Genomic DNA, 15,099 nt, shown 5'->3' on the forward strand with positions numbered 1-15,099 from the left:
GAGACAGTGATGGATCATATTGAATGCTTCTCCAGCTCTGTATTTACAAAATGTGATAAAGTAATTAAGAAATTGTCAGCGAGAAGACTGATTTTCATTGCAAACTATTAGCACCGAACCATTCTGCTTGGTTTTACATTTGCGACATTACATAGCTCTAAAAGCATTATATATGGTAGGCATTGATTAATCAGATATATTAGCGAGTTCTCGAGCTGTAATTTCATTTGTATCAAATCCGAGAGGACTCTTTCCAGGCCAGCACTTACCTATATTTTGCTCCAATGTGTAACATCACGCTCAACGATTCCGAATGTAGTCTCTAATAGAGCGCTGGTATGTGGTATAGGTTTTTGGTCTATTTCAATCAGTCAGGCATACGTTCAGTAGCTTTTGAGATATACAATATTCAATGGTATTGGAAGAAGCGTTTTGATGGCACATTGCTGGAGAAGAGATTCAGACGGTGACTAACAATTTGGATTTTCTCTTTTGAGACTGAGGAGTATGCATCACTAAACCTGGTGGATTTATAGAATGACATCGACGGAAAATCGCCTAGAAGTGAGTACTAAATAAAATATCGATTTAGCTAAATGTTGAAACAACTTGTCTCAAAATATGAAATGATGAAAATTACACTGAAACATTCAAATTTTATTACAGTGATGAGTTATAGGAAGTAAGGAACTGTTGTTTGAATAAAATTTTGCATTTCACTGTTTATACAAAAACAATTTTGTTTTTGGTGTCGTTATCAGGGAAAAACATAGCAACAGAATGATTTCCACTAAAACAATCAAACTATGATCTCTCCCCAAATTAACGGTGTCAAGAAAGAATAAATCTTGAAAATAAAATCTACAGACACTCCTACTCACCTGAATTCCATTCAACAGACCACGACCGTCTAATTATTTTTCTTGATTTACAATTAGCAATCGATTAAGCTCTTATGTGAATCGTAAAGTGCACAATTTTATCTCATTTATCTCATTTTCTATCAATATGGACTGACGATAAAACTACAATATGACGATTATCTTGTGGAATTCTAACAAATATCAATAATGATATAAATGGTCGGACATCATAAACAATTTTTAATTTGTCTACATATTTTCAAGAGACATTTCATTGTCTTAAATAATATTTTGAAAATATTATCTTAAAACAAATCTTTCTGAATCAATTCTAACTGAAAACCCCTTTTTTTGGGTAAAGTAACGATACAAAATAAAATACTTGAACATGATGTTTTTTTTAAAACCATATAGAGAAGTCTAGAACTTTTGCTGAACAATAAATTCCATGTCAGGAAGGCAGTTTTTTTTTCATTTTCTAGCAAAATTTAGGACTGATCCTACGTTACAGTAATTATTTCTGACACACTCAGAATGTGCATCCTGACAGATGACGTAAATAGAGACATACATGTATGACGGTATATAAAGTAAAAGGTTTATGCTAGAAATTAAATAACCATTTTAAAATTGCGGACATTACGACATCATGCACGTGTGGTAGAGTGAATAAAGGAATATTTCGTCACACAGGCATCATCTACTTGTATATCAAGTACATGATTGTCTGTCTAATAATCAGGAAATCAAAATAAAATCAAATGATTCATACAATGCCTTTTTTATCTAAGATAAAGTTTTAATATGAGAATAAGGGTTTTCTGAACAGACATATATACCTCGTGATATGTTACTGTAAATAGATTTTTTTTCATACTAATTGTTAGGCCATTATTTACACACTGAATTGCCGACGGATTTTTTCGTTATTTCCCAATCATGACAAGGAGCACACGGCGGGTGTAACCGGTCGGCAGGGGATGCTCACTCCTCCATGGCACCTGATCCCACCTCTGATGTCTTAGAGGTCCGTGTTTGCCCTGCTCCTATTTTGTAATGTTTAATGGACTTTTGAGCTCGAATTCTGTTTGTTATCTCCACATATTTCATTCAGTCATTGTTGGTCTAAATGTTCATAAAAAATGAAATTTGGCACTGAAATAACAAGTACTGTAATCCGTTAAACCTTATTAAAGTTTAGAAGGTTGATTGGTCCTTTAATTGAGATTTCAACATTTTAGAGATGTCATTTCTTAATTTGTTTTCACAGTCTGAAATGACAAAAAAAGGCTGATATGTGCCTTCTTACATGAAAATCAGACAGTTAAATTGTGATAGTTTCTGTTAATTATCTAAAATGAAGTCCAATGTTGTAAAGCAAAACATCCTCCTCAGTAGAGACCCACCATCCCCTTTCAATCAGTAGTATATAGCAAAAGTTCCCCATGGGAGACGTTCTGCTTTATAGCTATGGTTCCACACTTTCCTTCATTTATGCTATCAGCTATTATTTTACATGCGTCATTAAATGGACATCGCCACGATTTTTCATTAGATTTTTCTTTTTTTTAAAAAATTTTTCTAATGCATTATATATGAAACAGTCAACCAAAACCTGAATATCACATTAAATAAAATGTGCGTTACAGATCTTACATTCAATGCCTTTAATCTATACAAGTAAATGACTGTGAACAAATTTAATCTCTACAACAAAATGACCGATTAAAAAACATGAAGAATTATCAAATTGAGATAATATGATTGCATTGATTTTTTTTTTTTACTAAAACAATTATAGTTATTATAGATACAATTATAGTTGGTAGGGAAAATCTACTACATTTATATTGCAAGCATATGGCAAAAATGAAGGCTACCGTGAAATATACGTTTTCTTTAGACATAAATTCTCTAAAATTAACGAGAATAAAGATATTTTAAGATTGAAATGTGAAGATAACAAACAGTTATGCTCAAATGTCCATTCATTTCAATACAGATTATCAGAAGAGCCAACATTGGTCTCTAAAAAGGTTGGATTAGGTGTCATAGAGGAGTATGCGTCCCCTGTCGACGTCTTTCAGAAGAATCCAGAAAAAATCATAATTACTACAGAGTACCTTACAGATAGCAAACACAAATTGATTTCAAACATATGCACACTATGCAGATATTGAAATAAATAACCTAATTAATCATTTGGACGTATAATTTACTTCTCTCATTGTTGACTGTGAAATTGGGCAAAATTGCAAAATTACAAAATTCTAATCCTTTATTTAAACACGGGTGCATGGTAATTTTATAAACGTTTCTTTGAATTGTAGTTCGATAAAATGCATCTGTATGCATCTACTCAGAAGGATGTTTTCTATTTTTTTAGTGATCGTAAACTCTTGAAAATACTGATATTTTTTAATCTTTCAAATATTAACATAATTTAATTTTCTGCTCAGATATCAGAAAAAAGATTTTCTTTTTCTTCTTGCTTGTCAACGTTTTCAGGTTCTTTGTCAATTTTTCATGACTGTCCTCCCCCTTTCACTTACAAAAACTATGCTACGTACATGAACCTTTTGCTTTCTTTTATTTCTCTTTTTTGAAATTTCAGATAAATACTATTCAATCAGAACTATATAATACACTAAGACACTACATCATTAGTCATCAAGATGTGTTACACTGTTTAAGGAATACATCGTGATACATTCGTCAACATGTTGTTTTATCATGAAGGTATTTCAAAAAGATGTTGGCAGTCGAACTATAAAAGGGTTAGGATTCATTTCTAAAATCTGCAATGCCAAAAAGTATGCATGATAGTCATATAAAACACAATTTCTTTCTGAAAGTAGGGAATTTGTATGATCACATCTAGTATAATTCTTTTGAGATACATTTCATATTGATCCTTAAAGTATACATTGTAAAAATGCTGTCAACAAATGAAGCCAATTTTTTTGTCAGCATACCTGATACTGTGGAATTATTAAAATTCGTGGGGGGGGGGGGGGGTCGGGTTAATTTTCATGGATTGGTTAAATTTTACATGTTTGTTGGGACTTTATTTCGTGTATTCTCTTATTTCTACCAAAGGAAATATGACTTAATGACCATAATTTATTAATTCGTGGAGGATGTTAATTCGTGAATGACAGGTACCCACGAATTCCACGAAAAGTGAGCCACCATGAAATCTAATGACTCCACAGCAATACCGGGTATTTGCGGGAGAGGTTGTGCTTGAGTAATGTTTTCAGAAGTTGAAGACACGATAAAGATAAGTGTACCAAATGTAGTCAATGGTACATCAGGAAGTTGAGTTATTAAGACACATATTTATTTTGAACTATACATATATTTAAGCTTTTACTAAAAATAAATTCATGGAAATAATGTCAACTCAAAAGAAAAAAATCCTGAAAAAAAATGTTTGTTTATTTTAAAAAATTATAATGCTGTCTGTCCTCCTTTTTTATGTTTTTCATTTTCTGTCATCTTTTTGTATTGTATATGTACTTCTGACCAGTTTGTAGTAAATGTAATGTATCCCCATGTACCAATATTTTGGTTTGGGTGAATAAACTAAACTTGAACTTGCTTTGATTTGAAGTCAATCATGATAACGATATACTTTGCTTAAGTATGAAAGGCGTGAATTTTCAAGCTTGACTTTTTTTGTGTTACAAAATACATTTCTTTGGGGAATTTTTAATGTGCCAATAATTGAAGAACTATTCATAAACAAGGTAAAAATGAGGATCCGTGTTTAAGTAGCGCTACTACAAATTGGTCACATGAGATTCGAATTAATTCTTTCAAATAAATCATCGGATCCAGAATTCTTTTTAATCAGCTTAATGTACAGTATCATTTCATCGACATATTTGATAAAACCAAAAGATCCCATCTTCTGAAAACCCTTGGTACAAATAAAATGTATTTTTTTTTTATCAATAAAATTTCTTTTTTGACATTTCATTTTAGAGAGCCTAGAACGGTCATGTGTTACCCACAATGAGTATCTTACACCATTTGTTTTACTGACATTTTTTTTTGCAGTGAGTCTGTTCATAGTGTTTACGTTTGAGTAAATAGCATGATTCATAAACTATCGACCCAAGCAGAGAGCAATGTATGAAAAATACCGTCATCTTAAGACCTGTCTTGTTATTCTATTTGCCTCATTACTAACCAGTGATTACAGTATCACATCTGTCCTTAATACTGCATTAGAAAGCTAATTATTCCATGCCAAAGTACAGGAAATCGGGCATAAAGTATACACAAAAATAGTTATACTGATATAAAAACAAATATTAAATGATGCTCCATTTAGAGTGTTTCTACCTCACTCCTGAAAAAGATGGTGTTGAGAAGGAATTCTTTGAAGTAAATATATTTTTTGAGATCAAAGATTTTGTGTCATAACATGTTCACAACAAAGAAAGTCGATTGGAAAGGTGGCTTCTATTTTATAAACTTTCATTTCTTCTTTACTCTAATGGAAAGCTAGAAGCTAGCGGGAAAATCTCAAGGTAAAAGATTTAGCCATTTATGAAACATCTCCGCAGACAAACGTGGAAAATAAAATTATTCTCCATTTTAGACTCTTTTTAGCCACAGTTACCATATCTATTTTTGGTCTTACATGTCTTTTCACTTCTCCATCATCTAATTTCCTAGACATAAACCATTTTTAATCGTGATACAAATAATTTAGATATTTCTGTATTTAAAAAACTGTAGTCGCGTTTGTAATGATAGAATTTGCAATTCTAATCATTGATTTGACATTGAGTTGTGTATACAAATACATTATAAAGGACACAGATTTTTTTGGTTATGAATATTGCAGAGGTATACTCTTTTGATCAAGGGTTATTTGATCATTTTTTGGGATCAACTTGAATACACATTGCGTCTGTATTCTAATTATTATAATAAGATAACTGAGCTCAACGTAGCTATGCAAACAATTTTTGGCTGTCAACTTTCGTTTGAACACATTACACGCAACAATCCACGGTTGTCTACGTTTCCATACTCACCACTTCTATGACATATTCAGAGAGGAAAGTTCAAATTTTAGGCAAACATTGTCTTATTAACTTATTTTGATACAGGTTAATGTGAAATCTATTTACTGAGAGCAGAGTGACTGCATTTACCGTTTTTGTAGTCCATAAGGAATAGGTGGGTTGGTTTCTAAAAGCGTCATTAATATTTGAAACTAAAGTCAACACGAATTTTTGTCGGTATTGATAATGGATGCAAATATTGGATAAATATTAAATTACTACAAGGCATAATGAATCTACACATCTCGGGAACTGAGAATAATTACAAGGAAAGGATGTTTGATTGAACGTTTCGTTTAATGAAGGCAAAGTACCAGGCAGAGAATATTAAATAGACTTTTCGGTTTCAAAACATCAATTTTGCCACGAGGTATAGAGTTAGTTGTGATATGGAAAAAAGAAAGTTTCAATTTCTTACATTTTATTGCTGAACTCTTTTCAGTTACACAGAGTAATCTTCCGGGAAAGGCTTTCTTGTGTCAGTTCTTGATGTACCATTCTCACGTTAGGTATAAATTACAATCAGTGACTATATAATGCCACTAAATATTGCCCACTCGAGATTCTTCCTATCCACTATTTATTTACTATCTTTAAAAAATATATATACAGTGTCGGAGGGTTTCTTAAATAGTTAAATCAAGTGTTAAGTAAGATTAAGTAAGAGACGAAATCAATGTCCCATGTCATAGTTGTACTTAACGAAAGAACTGCATACACATTAGAACATATCTACAGAAAATATATAAATGATTTATCCTATAACTCCAAGCAGCATGTCTAGGTTTTATTTGATCACTCATCTTGATCTTATTTTAGTACCGATGTCCCTGTAGCAATCAGAGTGATTGTCATTTTTTTACATTTAGTTTGACTTTAGCTCGATATTATAAACATGGTGCGCACGCAAAGAACAATTAATGGAAAAAATTACTGTCATCCTTCGGAATATGGCCTATGCTTGTTTTGCTATCAACACTTGCTCAATTAAGCCAACGTAACTCTTGTCTATAATGCAATAGGTAGCTTATTTGCATGGAAGAAAAATACTGCTGAGTACCCAGATATAGAAGTATCTGAAAAAAAATCTCATTTAACATCACGTTTTTTAATCAGTTGTTGCTTAATTTTTTTTATAAGGTTTTCTTTTTCTCGTATACGCGTAATTCTCTCCATTAGAGTAAACATGTATTTTATGGGTGGAAAATACTCTCTGTTATGATAATGATCAAGACAGTCGAAAAAGTTTAAAGAAAAATGTATTTCTGTATCAACAAGCATTCTAAGAGTATTGCATTAGCAATACTAGTCCCCTACCGGCAAGTGTAATCTGGTTCCCGTTAAGAATTGAAAATGTCATAATTCCGTCAAAAATCAATGTAGCGGGACGAAATGCAAACTTGATCTATAACTAATAAAGGTAAAGTCACATACCAAAAATCAGCTCAATATCTGAAAGCATTTAGAAGAAAATTGCGGAAAACCCCTAAAAATTGAAAAGGCCGTAATTCCGTCAAAAATCAATGAAGCGGAACGAAATGCAGACTTGATCTGTAACTCATCAAGATACACTCACATACCAAAAATCAGTTCAATATCTGCAAGCGTTTAGGAAAAAAGTGCAGAAAACCAAGTGGGACAGACAGACAGAGGGACAGACAGACAGACGGACGGACGGACAGACTCAGAGGAAACCTATAGTCTCCTCCGGTTTCACCGGTAGGGGACTAATAAAAGAATTAGAAAGACTACCTGAACAATACGTTACGGTTATATTAATTACAGCCGACAAGTTTATTAATAATATCGTCTTTGTTTGTAAGGCTCATTATTATAACTGTATTTAGAACTGACTTTAATTCTACGTCTGAAAATTCAACTTATACTCACACTTCACTTTCTAAGGATGAAATTCTTCAAAATCACATTTCATTGTTTAACACTTTTAACATCCCAGTCAACCAAGGTGAGTTCGATCTACCCTTTCTATACTGGATTCCTAAACTTCATAAAAATTTTTACAAACAGAGATACATTGCCGGGCCCAACAGATGCTCTACCAAGCCCTTTTTTTTCTCCTTACAAAAATATTAGCTGCTGTAAAGGAGAAACTTCAGAGGTAATGTGTTAAAAAGGATGCTTACTCCTCCATGGACTTTTGAGCTTGATTAAGGTTTTCTCCTTATTTCATAAGGTATATTCTTAAAGTGGTGTACATTAGATGTGGATCTTCAAAACTCCAAAGAACTTTTGGAAAATTTACAATCATCATATTTTTCAAAAGTCAGTAACATCAAAAGGTACGACTTTTCTAGACTTTATACAACCATTCATCACGATAAATTAAAAAGGTACTTTTTGATATCATAGACAACTGCTTCGCTTCAATAAATATGGATGTCGGAAATTTTCGTATGATTGGTCATCAACAAAATAGAATTACTTCGTTAAAATTCACGATTATCAGAAATTACTAAGTACTTTAAAGTTGATATTAAAAAAGATGCTTGAGTTCCTCATTGATAACACTTATGTAGTCTTTGGAGACCAGCTCTTCCAACAAACGTTTGGAATTTCGATGGACATTAATTGTGCTTCTTTATTAGATGATCTGTTTTTATATTCCTTTTGAAGCAGACTTTATTCAAAAACATCTGAGAAGAAGAAAACACTTGCTGTTTTCCGCCAATACATGTGTCTTGCCATAAATTTTTTGTGAAGGGGCAATTTTAAAAAAAATATTAATTAACTTGCAAAATCTGGATTTTTTCTATCAGCTTTGTTAATGTGTTGCTCACACTTTCTTAGCTAAAATTGACCATGCATTAGTTACATGTAAAATAATACATGAGAATCCAGAGGAATATGCGTCTCTGAGACCAATGTCTAATGTTCATCAATATGCAGGTGCATTGTTGTAAGCAAATAATTTGTTATGCTGCTAGACTACATGAGCATGATATTAATTTGATTTGGAGGGAAATTATCTGTTTCTGATAATCGTTCCTAGGTAGTGGAAGATTCATAAACAAGGATCATGTACTTCGCAATATGTATCGTAAAGAATCAGATAATACTGACAAAGATTCATAACTTTTTATTGGTCAATTTGAAAAGAAAATGCTTTTAAAGACATTATATATTAACATTATTATTCCTTTTGCGAAATTAATCATTGAATGATTCATTTTTACATAATTTCAACAGATATGTATATCGTCCTTTAGCATATAAATGAAAACAATTTGATTTATTTATTCATTTATTTATTTTTTGTTCATTTTGCAAAATTATTTGCCATTGATCAATACAGCAACTTTCTAAAAGTATTATGAAATTTGTAATGTAATCAATCTTCCTCTTTCAAGAAGACAAAGTGGATGTTTATATATTTCAGATTCTGATGTGTTTTTCATCATTTATGAGAATAAGTTTATTGCGGCGTTTATGGAGACACGGTCTTTAAGGGTTTGCCATGTACTGAACAATTCTTTCTTCTTAATAAGTTAATGAGCACAGCTTTGATAAAAAAAACTTTTAAAAGAGAAACTGTGAATTCAAAAATAGTTAAGATTAAAAACAAAATTAAAAATCTTCATCTTTGAATTAAGATTTTAGCCATGATACACAATGGTTTGTTGAGTAACATCATTAAACGTTGATATTTAACGTTTACACAGGTCTGCAATTATTGAAACAATATACCAAATTATAAAGTGGATATATTATTCATGACTGACATTAGAATCTCCCTTCCTACAAGGTACATTTTTTATCGCATTTCGAGGATAAAAATGTCAGTAGTAATATTTGGTAATTATATAATAACACAGTGTTTTCCATCACATTCACTCTATATTAATTTTGATAGCTTCTGCTTTAGGTCTGTTGTCAGAAATTAAGTCGTAAGTCTAGGAAGGACAATTCCTAATATGATTCAAGATCACTTCATCTTACATCCAAAATCAACTGATCATTTGAACATCTCTGAAAGCTTAAGTGCATCCTGTCTCGCGTAGAAAAAAGCAATCCGATATAATTTACTTATTAGTCTCTGATGGCGAAGGGAATGTGCTGAATGCTAAATATTATGGCTTCTAAGTGACTGGTGCAATTGCGTGCCTCATTTAAACCCCTCCGAATCAATGCAAATTTTCTGGACATGACGGAACCATGGGAATCTTGCGAATGTTTTCAAGTGTTTCTCGAATCGCAATATCTATTTCTTTTGGCAGGTCTTAAATGCTTTTCGGAATCATATTGATTGCGCCTAACAAGACTCACATAACAAGAACTAATGATCTAAGGGTGAAATTTACGGACAAATCTGAAGATGAGTTGGCTAATAAATAAATCCAATGCACACAATTCTGCAAATTTACAATTAAGCCTAGAAACAAATCAGTGATTCAATTTCAGTAATTTCCAGCTACAAGAACAAAAAAGTGCTCACTACTGTTGATAATGTTCTGTGAAAATTCAGCTGAAAAGCGACTTGTTGAGGCATAAGATGTGAATTTTCTCATAAAGATGCATTGAATTTTTAAATGAAAGAAACCCTATGAATTATCCACTTTTCAAAAACTATTTTCACAAGGAATTCAAAAGTGTCTTGAATCTATATTAAAAGCTTATAACTTGATACTGTTCTTTATCTAATGTAACGAATCGGACAAGTGAAAACAGTTAATGTTAATGTTCTGTCACTGACCTTTATATTGAATGCATTTGGTACAGCTCAGTGGATTGTGATTTATACTAAGCAATAAATACCAGAGAGCAAATAAAACTGGTTATTGGTTGGCTATTGTTAGAACTCGAAAGAAATGAAAAAGAAATTTGATCAGTTGTAGCTGGGCTGTGTCAAATATCATATACAATTCTTTTAGAAACTTCTGAATGTCAGTTTCGATGAAAATAAAGAATTAGATTAAGGAGGTTCATATTGTCCATACAGAATGATTACTAGTTCTCACATTTAGCAACCTAGAAGAGGTATTTACCGGTTCTGTAGAAGTTTTCAATAATGTTTTATAGAAAATTAATGACATGGATATAAATCAAGGACAATAATGACAATTTACAAAACCTCTAATACATTCAAGTAACGTTTCCAGGCAATAAGACGTAGATAAAATATTTGTCATAACATTTACAATCAGAAGACGATTTTCACTTTTATCTTACAATGTTTGGTCTTAAATACGAGATATTTCTCTGATTTTTGTCCTACTACCGTTACAGCTGAATTAATTTATATAATTAATGACACTCTATAGTTTCAAACAAAAAATTGAACAGAAAATGCGTTAAGAACACTACATGTATATATTATAAAAATTAATAAATAAGTAAAATAATTTTATATAATTTTTTTACAGCAAGTACCAAGTAAGCAGTCATTCTGTGGATCTCTGAGGAGAGATGCTCACTGGAAATGTATGATTCTGACGTTACTCATATATGGATGCTTGTCAGCGATTATCTGGTGTCGACTCGCTGTCATCACAACCATAACTGTTAGTTACTATGGACATCGGATGGCAAACACACAGGTGACCAGTTCTAAACCTTGTGAGGATGGATACATCTATATTCCTATCGCTTTTGTTATTATGCTATACCTCGTGTATCTTGTGGAATGTTGGCATTGTCACACAAGATTAGAATTAAAACATAAAACTGATGTTCAAGCAGTTTATGAAAAAATTCAACAAATGCAGGAATCTATTCCTATTATATGGTGGAAAGCACTTTGTTATCATTATATAAGAAAGACGCGTCACGTGACTAGATACAGAAATGGTGATTCTTTCACTAGTACCCAAGTATACTATGAACGCGTCAATTCCCACACGGCAGGATCAGCATTCAATTTCACACACTGCGGAATTAAGGACGTGTCCGCTTCGCTCACCGGTTTGGAGAATTTTCCCGCTACAAAAATTAGATTCACAAAAGGATATTCATTCTTGTGTTCCGAAGCAGAATACGAATTTGATGAACAACGAAATAGATTTTACAGAGATAATGAAAGAAGGGACGACTATATAGAGACAAGAGAAGGACTCGATTTACTTAATGTGAATTTCAAGCAGTACATGATTGCTTTCAGAGATCCCGATAATCTCCCTTGGTATGTGTCACATGTGATCTTTTGGATTGCTTCCTTTCTTCTGCTGTCTTGGCCTTTGAGAGTAATCATTGAATATAAAACTGCCTATGTTCATTACCATGTTCATAAAGTTTTTGGCACAAATTATTTGGAAAATGACACCGAATCTACGCCTATAACGCGCGTCAATACTCTGGGGAGCTCAGATCTAGAAGTTTTAATACAGAACAATGATATCGCCCCAAGTTATTCCGAGGCCTTATTAATGTCATCTGGCAGGACAATAGGGATTCCGGATGCAAATGGAAATGTAACAAGAACGAAGTATGGTGCAACCAGAAGTGAGACTTTTTCTGCGCTTTCTTCCGTTGGCAATGACAAGGATTCTCTTAGGAGAATCCAGTCTGGAACTGCCCTTAACTTCCCACCATGCAATAGCTTTTGTATCATAAATGGCGGCATTGTGTTCGAAAATTACAGTATGCAAAATGACAGTTATGCAACTTCTCGACGGTCAGAAACGCGGAGAGCATTTGTATTTTCAAGACAAAATGATTTAAATTCCTGCCCCAATTCACCCACAAATTCTTTAGTATACTTAAATCCTAGTTGTGGCACTGCCAGACTGGTACGACCAGATTCTTCAGTGACAAGGTCTCACAATCGTGAAACACTTCTGTATCATGATCATTTCGTAGCTCATGCGTCAGCTCCCGTAAGGCATTATCGTTGCTCTGATAATGTCAACACACGCGATTTAATCCCATGTGATCCGCCTCCTGATTATCATCAAGCACTTGCAATGCAATCACCAAGAAGGGACCCAAAAGGACAGACCATACTCCCATTGCCTAGAACAAGAATTGTTTTGGAGGAAAACACTCGTTTACAATCAGTGCCAAATCGTAGAAATTATCATACCATGATGGAAACATCTTTATGATATATTTAAAAAGCAAAAAAAAAAAAAAAAAAAAAAATATTTTTTTACGCTGTTAATTCATTTTTGATTAAAAATAAGAGTTACACTGGCACATGTCTTTGAAAACATGATTTATAAATTTAACGGAGAGTAATTCATATTAAAATCTATTGTCGCTAAAATCATTTTCTGATATAAAATTAAGTGTTACAAAACATCTCAATTTCTCTAAAATGTTGATACCCTCAAAAATATATACGATACATGTATTAACATTTAATAGTTTTTTTTTTTTTTTTTAAAAGGTGAAAATAAGGAATTAACAGTGATCGATTTCAAAAATCTATAAACAATACAAATCTATGAAGAGAGCATAAAGCACGGACCTCTGGAAATTCCAGAGGTTGGATCAGGTGCCGAGGGCCTCTGGAAATTCCAGAGGTTGGATCAGGTGCCGAGGAGGAGACTTAACTTTTAATTTATAAAATGTAATTTAAATAACAAAAGCACGGTAGATACTAATTTTAAATTGTGGATTATTATGAAATTCATTATTCTGAAACCATTTTAAAACATGGTGAACACAATCTATATGTTAACAAATCAAAGTTAGAAAAATGGAATAAAATGAAAAGCGCATTATTCATTTCATATCAAGAGAGGTTTTAATTGAAATCGAAACGCGATCTCGAAGATTCGAAACATATGAGGCGCCGTTTTGGTATTTACTACCAAAAAGTGATATCACCTATTCGAATAGGTGATATCACCTATTCAATTGGTGATATCACCTATTCGAATAAGTGATATCACCTATTCAGCTTCTGAATAGGTGATATCACCTATTCGAATAGGTGATATCACCTATTCGAATAAGTGATATCACCTATTCGAATAGGTGATATCACTTAATTATTTTGAATAGGTGATATCACTTATTCGAATAGGTGATATCACCTATTCAAATTAAATAGGTGATATCACCAATTCGAATAGGTGATATCACCTATTCAATTTGAATGAGTGATATCACTTATTCGAATAGGTGATATCACCCATTCGAATAGGTGATATCACCTATTCGAATAGGTGATATCACTTTTTGGCAGTAAATACCAAAACGGCGCCTCATAGAAACACCATGCATTTTCATGACAGCCCCATTTCTTTCTAAGCAATCTTGATGAGAAATCAAATAATAGAAAAGAAACTAAGCTTTTTAAGAATTCGATTTATTCTCCAATGACTCCTCGATAATTTTATGACGTATCTTAAAAACCTAATTGTCAACATGAAAAGGAAAAAAACAACAACAAAATTTTAATTCAAGGTTATGTTCACCTTTTCCTGAATTCATATATCAAAATAAGTATGACACATTTTACAGATCTCTGTCAGGATAAGAGAAAAGATTGAGAATCCTTTATAGAAATGGTCACGATCGATAAATTAGCCTGTATTCTATCGTCATTTTTCAACGGAATTCTAGTTGTTTTATGAAAGCTTTTTTCTTGATGAACATATAAATAAGAGTTATAGCTCTGCCTTTCCCTTGTTGCCTGCTTACCAGTAATTCAGCTCAGTAATCTTGGAGAAAATATCAGATTTCTGGGCCCTTTTCTGCGCTAATCTTTATTACCTTTTGACATGAAGTATTGTTTCACAAAATTCTTGAACAATTATAGTATCTCAGCAGGGCGCCGCTCATGATCAGTATCATTGAAATATCGGTCGCACATTAGAAAGCTTAGTGGTAATAAAGAGTTCGTGTTTCATATTATGTTAGGCCTTTGTTTTGTATACTAAATTTGAATACGGAATAATCTGTCTACCTGGTCGCAATGCATAGGTCTCATGGCAGGTGTGATCGGTCGAAGGGGGATGTTTCTTCCGCCTAGACACCTGACCACACCTTTGGAATTTTTGACGGTTCGTGTTTTACGCCCTATTCACATATTTGCATTGTTTATAGGGTTCTTTTTTTTTAAAGAACCGTTCGTGTTTTTTTTCAACTTTTTCTTCACAAAAATATCTACATCAAATAAGTCCAGGTAAATCTCATTACAAGAAAAATAATAACAATTTAATACATCCTCATGAGAAATTCATGATTTA

At 32.6% G+C, this 15,099-nt stretch overlaps 1 protein-coding gene across 1 annotated transcript; it reads left to right on the plus strand.

Moving 5' to 3' along the window:
- Positions 1 to 377: 377 nt before the first annotated feature.
- On the plus strand, positions 378 to 13,005 carry LOC133183525 (transmembrane protein 151B-like). The gene is made up of 2 exons (XM_061318472.1): positions 378 to 564; positions 11,329 to 13,005. Exons 1-2 carry the CDS (start codon positions 538 to 540, stop codon positions 13,003 to 13,005), a joined length of 1,704 nt encoding a protein of 567 aa, XP_061174456.1. The 5' UTR covers positions 378 to 537.
- The last annotated feature ends 2,094 nt before the right edge of the window (positions 13,006 to 15,099 follow it).

This window comes from Saccostrea echinata, unplaced genomic scaffold (genome assembly GCF_033153115.1).
Source record: "Saccostrea echinata isolate AGI-Se365-2 ecotype Australia unplaced genomic scaffold, CSIRO_AGI_Sech_v1 ptg000009l, whole genome shotgun sequence".
Classification (NCBI taxonomy): domain Eukaryota; kingdom Metazoa; phylum Mollusca; class Bivalvia; order Ostreida; family Ostreidae; genus Saccostrea; species Saccostrea echinata.